The sequence below is a fragment of the Pteronotus mesoamericanus genome, unplaced genomic scaffold, assembly GCF_021234165.1.
Source record: "Pteronotus mesoamericanus isolate MK-2021 breed Mesoamerican mustached bat unplaced genomic scaffold, CSHL_Meso_final scaffold_21, whole genome shotgun sequence".
Lineage (NCBI taxonomy): Eukaryota > Metazoa > Chordata > Mammalia > Chiroptera > Mormoopidae > Pteronotus > Pteronotus mesoamericanus.
Genome location: NW_026555310.1, coordinates 9570313 through 9582995, shown reverse-complemented (window position 1 = coordinate 9582995; position 12683 = coordinate 9570313). Strand labels below are relative to the sequence as shown.

The 12683-nt window shown below is 34.9% G+C and overlaps 1 protein-coding gene across 1 annotated transcript in view; it reads right to left on the bottom strand.

Annotated features, from left to right (window-relative positions):
• The window catches only part of ADAMTS20 (ADAM metallopeptidase with thrombospondin type 1 motif 20), a 163588-nt gene that overhangs the window by 132312 nt on the left and 18593 nt on the right, over positions 1–12683 (bottom strand). The window contains exon 3 of the mRNA XM_054591215.1: positions 3856–4018. Within this exon, the coding sequence (XP_054447190.1) occupies positions 3856–4018 (163 nt within the window). The remainder of the gene's footprint in view (positions 1–3855; positions 4019–12683) is intronic.

Here is a 12683-nt window from a genome sequence, read left to right as displayed (position 1 = left end):
ATGTATGCTATAATTAAGACAGAGAAGCTAAACTCTCAAAATCAGTAACAGAGCCAGAAGAGAACTCTATTCCCTGACTCCCAGCTTCCTAAGTAAACTGTGACCTCTGCTGACATTAACGATGTCAGATTTCCCAAAACAGATGCTGATTAAATCATCATCTTTAAAGACAAGGGAAATGATTTGTATATGAATATGATTTTATTAAAAAGACAGTTCTCATGCATACAGAGAAATATCCAAATAGATGACTGACATACAAAAAAATATTTACAAATCTCTAAGTTGAAGAAAGAGATTTAAGGAAATTAATTTACTTCTTCGTGTGCACTTTACTTGTTTGACATTGAAATCCTTTGCTGACAAGAGAGCTGTTTCCTTTGATTCAGTCCCCCTGGCCTTCAGTCTCTTCTCATTCAAACCCTAAACTACCTTTAAAAAAGAAAGCTGACAGCTGAGTAATATAATAGTAATAGATCATATGATGTCTCTGAAAACTTCTTTGATTCCCCAATGCCTATGGGGTAGCTTACAAAATCATCAAAGTCCTTTGAGGTCTATCTCTGTGTGTCCTCACAGCCTCATCTTCACCTGCTTCCCCCACGCTTCCCCACATACAGCAGGACTTTAAAGATAGAAGTACTATTCCCACTCATCTATAGATCCGTTCCAGCTAACCTTCATAGATTTTGAAATTGATTTGTCATTCATTAAACACAGGCCCAAATGAATAGCCAAAGTTGTTTACATATGCTCCCACCGTCCAGCTTTCATGGGTACACTAAAATCATATTGCAAACCCTCCAACTGCGAAACTCCAGGATCTGTGTTTTACTTCTTGTCCAACAGGGGCCTCCCACCTAACAACTTTCGGCCACTGTAGTAACAATGCCTTTTGCCCATGCTTTCCCCTCACTCCTCCCACCTCCTAACCAACCCAGATGCTACTCCTTGTGGCCCTGTGTGACATGGCATGTGCCATTTTCTTGGGAAATGTAAGAAATTTGTTTCAAGGCAATTATCTCCATGTCTGTCACCTTCCCATACTTCACCAAACAAATCCTGGGTACATTTTTAATATAAGCCCTCCCTTCCCCTTTTGCTTAGAAAAGGCCTACAAATCCTTCTTATTGGAGATTAAATGGTTTACATATCACTCCCTTGGTAAAAGCCCAGGGCAGTTTGTTGCTCTGCCCCTTGAGCTACATACCCTATCATTCCTAACACAGCTAGGGCTGCCTTGACTCAGTTTTATAAAATTTATGTATTTGTGGGGTTTTTATTTACACCTTTGGGCCTCATGTAAGAAAGACTCAATTTACCCAATAAAATCCTTTATTTATATTAGGGACTCAAAGACTATAAGAATGAAAAAATGTTTTTTTTTAATTAGAAAAAGCACAGAAATTCTAAAGCTGGCCAACATCTTCTCAAACACATTGAGAAACATTTCATTTTCACTCACAGCAAGTGAGCAAGTGAGAAAGAGCATTCTCACTCTTCTTTATTGCTCTGCAAACATTCTCCACTCCTTCCCCATGACACTAAGATGAGAGGGACAGAGTGGCCATGGATGAGAGGGAGCAGGGCTCACCAGGCATCCTGAGGAACACACATCAGCTCTGATCTGCTCTCAGAGGATAACCAATAATAAAACTTCACTTACAATCCAGGAATATTTGTTCATACCTGTCAGTCTTTTTCAGGGCTTCCTTCCACTTTGGTTTTAATTTTGTTAGTGTGTGTGGGGTTTTTTTGTTCTTTTTAGGTTGTGTGTGTTTTGCCATTTCTACTGGATATTATTTGGAATATGTCTGATGTGTACATCGGTGCCTGGCATCCTCTACGGCGAGGTGTAGCTACAGAACATAACTTGTTGGCCTCAAGACACATGGTAAAATCTCATGTTGAAAATAATTTAATCTAATTCATCAAAGCTGAAGCCACTATGAATTACAATATTTTAGGGTCATAATAAATTAAAACCATCAGTAAATATATGTTTTGATGACACTTCCTTTTCCAGTTAATCATTGTGGTTCATTTGCTATCTCTTTAAGCCCATCTATTTGAAGAAATCTCCTGGATGAAGGTTCACCTAAAGAACATATAAGATCTTACAAGTGTTTCTTACCAACAATGTATGAATTAGGAAAGAAAAAAAGCTTTTGGTAATATTTTATGAAATACATTCAGAACTCTTTATGAACAAAATGATTAGCAACTAGTTACTTTAGGCCATTAATTGATTGATTTTAGTGATTAAAAATATGTATGGTAATTGTACCTAAAAATTAAGGTAATTTAATTGAAAAGAAGGATACTACCTTTAACATTTTAGTAGATAAATGTTGTGAAAAAATATATTGTGAATAAAAGAAAACTAAACCCGTAGCTTTCTATTTGTTTTTTTATTTGTAGTTTTTATAACAAGTCTTTAGTATAAAAAATTTTAAACAAAAGAGCCTGGCTTCTCTTGAACCATTTTCTTTCTGATAATGAACACTGACTGTGAATGCAAAAACCCTGCATATCATTATGTGAAACATTTATGCATTCAGAGTGTCTACTTGGTGGTTTTCTTCTTAAGAAGCTAAACAATTCATTAAACAAGCTGCTACTGAATGGTAGATCAGAACAAGCATAAGCTGCCTTCTGTAGAAGTCTATTGTGAAGCTGTACCCATTTGTGTTTTCTTTGAAGCCATAAAAATGAAACCCTTATGCTCATATTAAAAGCATAAGAAAGGCATCTATTATGTCAAAAGACTTAAAACACGGCCTTAGACACAGTGAGAACCACTCCAAAATGGCACTCTTATAATAGCAAAGGTTAAGAAGTGCACTCCCAGGGAAAGCCTTCAAAGGCCTACATATCATTATTTCCCAAAACAGATGGCATCTCAGTGCTTGGAACTATAGTTTATGGACACCTAAAATCTCAAATCCTTTCTAATCCAACTCTTTTGTTTAGATTTTGTACTTTGATGGTAACGGCAGGTGCCTTTCTCCATTCTTCATAGGATGTCACACAATGATATGGTGAAGATTCATAAACATATATGGACACAACTCTTAATATGACTTCTACACAATGTACAAATATCTTACTAGCAACAGATTTATACTTTAAAGAGATCTATGATTCCTAGGTTCTAATCTATTACAAGTCTTCAACAGTCTGAATTTTAGGGGGAAAATGATGAAAACCACTTTGGAAAACAATGTGGAATTACCTAGTATCCATGTGTATACCCTGGAGAAACTCTCAAATGCAGGAGATGGAGACAAGAATATTCATAGCAGCATTGCTTATGATAGTGAACAACTGCATACAACCCAAAAGTTCAACAGGAAAATGGACATATGAACTGTGATATACCCAAATATTGTACAGCAAAGGAAATGAATGAATGGCTGCTGCAAGCACCAAAGTAGGTGAACCTCAGTCACCAAGCACAGCAAAATGGGTAAGTCACAGAAAACTCTACACAACGTTTCCTTTACATAAAGTTAAAAGCATGCAAAACTGAACATGTTATTGTTACGTAGGTTCCCTTGTAATTATCTAAAATTTGCTGAGAAAAATTAAATCACACTAGTATGATTAACACATTGAGTAAAAAATTTTCATGGTTATTTGCTACATATCCCATATGCTGCATACTTTTTTGGATTTAAATTCAATCTGCTACAACAAAACTGCAAACAGACATTAGATGATTACTAGTGAGGCAAGAAATTTGTTTAATATAGCAGATACTTCAACATTTAAAGAAAATATATAAATTCTAATCTATAAAAAGATTTAAATAGTATCTTCATTTAACCCAAATACTTTTACTTCATAATTTACCTGAAACATCACAAGGCTTATGAGAATGCAGAAAATAGTTCCTCTTTAATTCCTGTCTGTATATAAGATGTGGCTTGTTATGGTCATCTTCGTGTTCACTCCCATCTGCCTTCATTATAGGTTCTAAGAAATATTCACCATCATGTGCTTTAAATGTTCCCATCTGAAAATTTAAAAAAATAAAAATTTACTTTCTTTATCACTAAGAAAAAATACACTGCGCCATAGGTTAAAACGAGCACACAGAGCAAGACAGCCAGGAGTCTGCCCACTGAACGTCATCAACTGAACACAAAGTTTCCTTTCCGTGGCTCACCTTTCTCAGCTCCTGTAAAAAATCATAAACACTGGACACTGGACGGTATTCCAATGGGCAGAGAATAGATGACAGGCATTCCAGGCATAAAGAAAAGTACATGCAACACCATCAAAAATGGTAAAAATGTCTAGCACATTCTAGAAATAAGAAAATTTGTTTGCCCTGGTCTATGAAAAGTAATAATGTGAGAGACAAGGCATAAAAGGCAGGCCAGGGTCAGAAAAAGGAGATGTTAAATGTGATGCTAACAATTTAGATTTTCCAAGCAATGGGGAGCCATTGAAAAGTTTTTACAAAAACTTGTCTTCTGAAGTCCAGACTCCTATATCCAACTCACTATTCAGTTTCACCACTACTTAGATAACTAGTAGCATTCACAACATAACACGTCCAAAGCCAAACTCTTGATTTCTGGTTCAAACCTACTGTTTCTTCAAAGCTCTCTATTTCAGTAAATGGCAACATTATTATTTAGATTTCTCAGGCCAAAAATCCTCAGATAAATCGAGGATGGCTCTTCCTTTCACATCCCACATTCAATCCACCTTCAAATCTTGACTGCTTACCCTTTAAAGTATAACTGAAAACCAATCACTTCTCCCACACTACATCCATGATCTCCTTCTCAAGCTAAACTGATCATCCTTTATAGTCTAGGCTCTACAGAAGAGTCACAGTAACTTCTCATAAATCTATACCATGTTACTCTTAAAAAACAAAAACAAAACTAAAAACCACCCACTCTAATGACTTTTCATGTCACTCAGTAAAAATCAAAAATTCTTACAAGGGTCTACAATATCTTGTGTGATTTGCCCACCCCTTTTCACCACCCATCCCTCCAAGCACACGGATGACCGACCAGTAGTTCTGAATTCTCCCGCTTGTGCCTTGGCTCATTCTAGAGCTGCACTTCTAGCATCTCTGCTATTCCTCAGATGTGACAAGCGTACTCTCACATCAGCACATCTGTACTCTCTAAACCTTCTGTCTCAAGGATTTCTCCCTGATGGCTCTCTCTCTCACGGTTCATATTTCTGCTCTGCATTCTCACCCTATATAAAATGGCACCCGACATCCTATCTTTATCTCTATAATCCAGTTTCATTTTTCGTCATAGTATTTATCACTACTGGATATTTTCATTTGTTCCTTGCCTGGTACTCACTAATATATAAGCTCCGTGAGAGTAGAACTTTGCCTGCACTCTTTTCTTCGTGCCTCTCATGCCTGCCACGTACCAGATATTGGATAACATATTAAATTAATGAGTAAGACTATAAGGTATGAAATTTAACCTAGTAACATTCTGTTATGGATGGTTGCAAGGAAAAAAAAATTCCAACAGTTGTAAGAGTGAGGCTATAACCCAGAAGAAAGATCACAAAACTTGAATAATGATGAGAGTGATGGGAGGACAGTTGAAACAAAAAGTCTACAAGATACAAACGTCTGAGAAAAGCAGAAAAACAGTGAGAGAAAGATTTATGATAGAGATGACTTTCTGGGAAAATATAATTTACTAAAATAACTCCAGAAATGTTAAACATCTAAACGGACCCCTTTGCTATCAAATAATATAAAAGGTTATCAGTCATATCACAAAACCTCCTGGCCTTGACAATTTCACAGAGAAATTCCACCAAACCTTGAAAGAGCAAATAATTCCACTGCTATTTGAATTGCTCCAAAATATTTACAAAACATTCAAGTTATTTTTATGAAATTAGTGTGAACTTATAGCAAAACATGGTAAAGACAGCACCAAAATTAAAAAAAAAAAATTCTGATAAGCTCATACGTGAATATCAAAAGTCCTAAATTGTGTTAGCAAACAAAATTCAGCAACACATGAAAATAATACATGATGAGATGGAATTTATAACAATGCAAGTATGATTCATTATGGAGACCCTATTAATATTTCATTAGAATCACTTAAATAGAAAAAAGAAATCACATGGCTTTTGAAAAAAATTCAATGAATTTGGTTTTGAAAATATCAATAAAATATAGTTAGATTGATGCTTCCTTAACAAGATAAATTATATCACAGCCCAAAGACAGTATCACGAAAAACAAAGACACATGCAAGGCATTCTCACTTAGGTCAGACACACACGGATGCCCAGTATCACCCATACTAGACAGAATTAAATAGATTAGAAATATAAAAATATTGGACAAAAAGAGTTCAAACTGTCATCTTCATGAATAATATCAGTACATAACTTAAAAGAAACTAACTGCAAAACTACTATAAACACTAAGTGAATTCAGTGAGACAAAATACACAGGCTTCAATAGCTTTCACACATAAAAAACAACTAAAAGATATTATTTATTTACAAATAAAAGGATTAAAAAACCTGTAATAAAATAAGAATTTTAAGTGTCTGTAAAACAGGAAGGTACTAATAGAGAAGTATAAAATAAAAAAACAAATGGGATCACTTGCCTTGTTCTTGAGTAGTAGGCATCCCCAGATAAATCTATAAACATGAGACCCCAATTTAAATAAAATACCAACAGATTTTTAATATGTAAATTGCTTCTAAAGTTCATATGGAAAAATAAATAAAAATACCAGATAATTTTAAGAAAACAATGAGGTAGGGCTACGACTACAAGATACTGAAATATTATAAAGCCACATTAGTTAAATACTCCCAAACTGGCACATGGAGACCAAACCAATGAACTGAATAAAAAAGCAAACAATAAATCTTAAATCATACAGAACTTATAATAGCACTGCAACAAGTAGACAGGGATCTGGAAAAAATAATTTGGATACATCCCACAGTCTAAGTTCTAAAGGATCAATGATATGAATTTTTTTTTAAATCTTATTGAATTTACTGAGGCGACACTGGTTAAGTTTCAAGTGTACAATTCTATAATACATAATCTGTATACTGCATTGTGTGTTCACCACCCAAAGTTATCTCCTTCCATCACATTTATCCCCCCATACCCTCTTCTACCTCCCCCCACCCCAATGATGTAAACTTTTGGAATAAAACCACAATAGCATTGCGGGATAACATGAAATAATTCTTTTATAATTCTGAAGTAGGACATGTTATTCTAACCATGACTCAATACCCACAAAAAAAGTTAAACTTCTCTCAGAAAGAACAAAAATTTGTACTAAACTGAGAAACTATTTTCACCCATGACACTTGAAAAATCTTCATCTTATAATATACTTCAGATATGTTGTCTGGAAAAACAGGCACCCTCATATGTGGCTGTTGAAAATGTAAATTAGTACAATCACAATGCAAAACACTTTGACAATACCACAATAACAAATGTATTTGTCCTTTGACACAATGACCCCCTTCTGAGAATTCATCCTATAGATACTGTACATTTGCACACATGTGAAATAACATTTACAGACATGTTAACTATAGCACTGGTTTTAATAGCACTGGATATCTTGTGATTATAGACAAAAAGAGAATAAACATTCTATGTAGCAATACAGAAAGATCTCTGACACAATTAAACCAAAATATATCACTGTAAAACAGGATGAATAGCTCATGATCACTTGTGTAACAAAGGAAGAAAAACTAAATATTTCTATTTGCCTAGCTGCTACTAAAGAAAATCAAGGATTACAAACAGTACATATAAAGGAAGAGAAGAAAGTAAGTGGATTCAGGAATGACTAGGGATAGCATCCTTCTTATATGCTGTTCCCTCTGCTTAAAGTATTCCAGTTCCCACACTTCACCCCACATCCCAGTCTCATCTCTCTCCTGGCTGCCTGTCATCCCTCAATTCTCAGCTTAGATATCAGCTATCCAGAAAGGTTTTCCTTGACCAGCTATCTAGGTAACCACATCCCTATGCCTCCTGCTGAAAATGTTACTTCTTTATAATATATTACTGTTTGATTTCTTCAGAGAACTTATTACGTTGTACTTATATATTTCTTTACTGTTTATAATTATTCTCCCTCATTAGACAGGGGGCATCATGCAGGCAGAGATCTAGCCCTGAATTTCCATTGCTTAATATAGTACCTGACACACAGCAGGCATGGGGCACAGTAAATACTCGAATCATGAAAAGCTATTATTGCCTACTCTGTACACTCAGCTGCTGTTGAGCAGGATACAAATCTGGACACATTGGCTGAAGCTAGAATATGGAGGCTGTTGCATGTGGGATGTCTTAATCAAGAGGGTCCAGAAACTTGAGTGACAAAAAAAGTTACATCCTCGTTGTTACCCTTTAACTGAAATTGAGCATTTTCTTCAGCTGTGAATGTAGGCAATCAATCCCAGCGGTATTGTGCTAATAAGTAAAAATTTACATAAGTATTTTTTAAATTATATTTTATTGATTATGCTTTTACAGTTGTCCTGATTTTTCCCCCTTTGCCCCCCTCCACCTAGCACTCCCCACTCCCTCAGACAATCCCCCCACCATTGTTCCTGTCCATGGGTCATGTGTGTAAGTTCTTTGGCTGCTCCATATCCTGCGCTGTACTTTTACATCCCTGTGGCTTTTCTGTAACAACCTATTTGTACTTCATCCCTTCACCTCTTCACCCATTCCCCCTGCTACCTAGCAATCATCAAAATGCTCTCTGTATCCATGATTCTGTGTCTGTTCTTGTTTGCTTAGTTTTTTAGATTCAATTGTTGATAGCTATGTATTTCTACCATTTTATTGTTCATAGTTTTGTCTTTTTCTTAAATAACTCCTTTAACATTTCATAGGATAATGATTTGGTGATAATGAACTCCTTTTGTTTTTTCTTGTCTGGGAAGCTCTCTTTATCTGCCTTTTGATTCAGGGGAGAGTAATGGGAGGGAAATGCAGACAACTGTAACTGAACAATTAAAAAATTAATATAAATGACAGTTTTGTTGGGAAGAGCAATCTTGGCTATGGGTCCCTGCTTTTCATGACTTTGAATATTACCAATCCTTTCTAGCCTGCAAAGATTCTTTTTTTTTTTTTTAAATTAATTTATTTACTTTTTAAATACATTTGTCTCTGCCTTCCCCCCCCCCCCTTTCCCTTGCAAAGATTCTTTTGAGCAATGAGCTAACAGTCTTATGGAAACTCCCCCTGTAGGTAACTAACTGCTTTTCTCTTGCTGCTTTTAAGAATCTCTTTATATTTAACCTTTGCATTTTAATTTAACAACTATTTTAAATATCTTGATAACTATGTTTCTATTGAATTGACTTTGTATTTTACCTTGGCATTTTAAAATATTCTGAGAGGGGTTCAATTGTTGAATTATTAAAGGGTTTGAAGAGAAGTGGAGGATCAAGTGGCAGTCAAGGCAATAAATTTAGAAGATTAAATAATACTGTACAGCTAGGAGAAGACCAGCATGGGGGATGTTTTAGCGCTCACAGTATGAACTAAGAAGGGCTGGCATCTGTTGGTTGTCAAGAGAGTGGAAAGAAGCCCTCAAAACAGCCAGCTGCTTTTGTAGATAGATCCCTTTTTCTAGCCTGGTAAGGCTAAATCATCAAGGGTAGGCATTTATAATAATTAACTGATATGTACAGAAGACATCATTTATACATATATAAATGTTTTTAATTAATTTTAACCTAACAGTAACTTTTTGAAGTAAGTTACGTTATTATCCTCACTTTATGGGCAAGACAAGTAAGGAACAGAGGCTAAATAATTTGTCCAAGTCATATCTAGTGACAGAATGAGGATATGAACCCACATAAGCTGGCTCCACAAGTCATGTCTTAATCCATTATACTGTATTTATTATCACATATCAATTTTTACAAACCCTGTAAAATAGTTGACAAATATTTAACGAACACCTATACTATGTTCCCAGCACAGTTCTAGGGGCTAGGTACACAGAGATAAACAAGACAAAAATCTCTGCCCTCAAAGAATTTATACTCATATGGGAAAAGGCAGACAACAAAAATATAGTATGCCAGGTGGTAATAGGTGTAATGGAGAAAATATATGGTGACAGAAGAAGATTGACTTTGGGTGGTAAGTGCACGGTGCAACATAGAGATGATATATCAGAGTTGTACACTTGAAGTCTATGTAATCTTAGTAACCATTGTCACCCCAATACATTTAATTTAAAAATTTGAAAATACAAAAATAATAAGACAGCAACAGAGGATGCTGTGGGCAGGCTGAAGCTCAACTAATGAGGAGGTAGCCATGGGAAACTCTGAATGAGACAACATTCCAAACAGAAGGTGCAGTCACTGAAAGGCCCAGCGATGGGGAAAGGCCTGGCAGGCTCCAGTGACAGACAGGGCAGGGAGGCTGAAGCTGCACAGCAGCAGCAGCTAGACAGGTGGGGGCGGTTGCACTCTCCGTGCTTGACGTCAAAATGTACTCATCGCACTTCAGAATATATAGAAATACATTCATCTACATCTAAATCCTTGCAACTTTCTACAACAGAAAGCATATTTCTGTGAAGAAACAACTCAGAAGTAAAAATGAATTACTGAATTATAGGTACTATGATAAGCACAAGTTTCGGTGAATGAGGCTTCATTTTCATTACTTAACTTTAAATATCTTAAAATTATTTAAAGATAATGATTTTGAAATCATTGCTGTAAATTCATTGTCAGTAATAAATACATTTTAAGTTACTTTTAACTGAATAACCACTTAAATGCATTTAAATGATTGTGGCAATTATAATCATAAAGTTCTCTTTTATATTCATAACTTTTACTAGATATGTCTCCTCAAAATGTAACAAAGCCTTTTCTATTTTTACAGTTCCAAAACCTAAAGAATGTTACCTGAAACATAGCAAGCACTCAATACCTATCTGTAGAAATAAACATTTTTCTAACAAATATGGTAAAACACCTGTATTTCCTACCATAAACTCTTTAGAAATCCCTTTGTTCCATCTAACATTCTTAAGTGATAGTAGTTAGGACTTACCTGAGATAGTAACGTAATTTTATTTCAGTGCTAAAAAGTAAAATGTCTAGGCACTCCTGGCTATGTAATGTGATAATATGTTAAATTACACATTTTTAAAAGCTAAAAAATAATTCAATTACATATACTGAAATTATAGTGTTAAAGATTATATATATATGCACATACATATATTCAGAATTCATCTGTATCTTGCATGCCTTTCTAGTGTCCTATATATACTTTAGTGTATTTAATTCTGCCAGTGCCTGTTTTCTAAATATAACTACAACCACTTCTTTCCAATGTATAGTAAAATTCCAGCTTCCTCTGTCTTCCCAGAAAGATAATTTCAGCTATCCTTATAAATTACAGAGACACTGGTTTTGAAATGCCAGTAAATGAACCCATGAAAAATCACTTTCTGCCTGTTTAAAAAGCATGCTGAAGATGGGAAATGTGATAGCATCTTGCTAAAAGATACAAATAGACATGAGGCAACTTGTTACTTATCTAAATCCACCCAGGAAATTACTTTGAAATAATGTGACAATTTTCCCAAAAATATTGAAAATATTTCTACCTTGGAAATTTTTTGCACCCCTTTAAATCAAAACCTAACTACAAGCTGATTCTGATATAATGTTTCACTAAAGTTGCACATGGGTCCAACCTGTAATCCCATGTGAGAAGTGAGTATAGTTTTATCCAGAGACCATCGGCATCTCCTTGTAAGTCATGCTAGAACACCCTAGCCTGCTAAGAATGTTGCTTTTATCCCTCAAAGGCCTTTTCTTCAACAAATTTGTGATTCAAAATACTAAGTTAAAGAATAAATGGCAAATAATTTGTCCTCAAACTGATTTTCCTGTATTAATCAATGAAGGAGTTAAAAGTATTTTACTTCTACCAATTTTTCTGTAAAACCACTCCACTGCAGATAACTTTCTGTTCAAAGAAAAAAAATATTAAGAGCTCTGCTTAACGGCTCCTAAGGAAGCACTTTTTTTTTTTTTTTTTTTTTTTTTAACTTAGAAAAGAACCTGGTAAGGAATTGAAGACTTAACAAAACAGGTGGTTCATAGAATTCTATTTAGATCATGCCATATTTTTAGCAACTGCCTATCTGCAGATGGGTACTACAATTTGATTCATGAGAAATGCCAATCAAATTCCACACACTTTCTTTTGAGGACTATTAAAAGCAGCAAAACTAGTTTTCACTTGGGCAAGCGTTTCCCAATTATTTGGAGCAATGATCTTCTATTTGCCAACTGTTTTGAAAGGCAGTGATTGCACAACTGGTTTTAATTTACTCTCATAGGCAAAAATTTTTATATGTTTAGAGGATTTTTATACAATTGTTTTTCCAAAATATTCTTATTTCAGTATTGTGGCATTCACCCATATATTTTTTTCCATTCATCCATATATTTTTTTCCAAATACATGGTGAACACATGTACTGTAGCAACAACCAATAATGTACTCTCAGATTTCAGTGAAGGGTAAAAACAAGCACAAAATATAAACCATTTGGACTCCTTTCCCAGATCATTTACAGCTATTACATTAGGTAATTAGAGAACAAC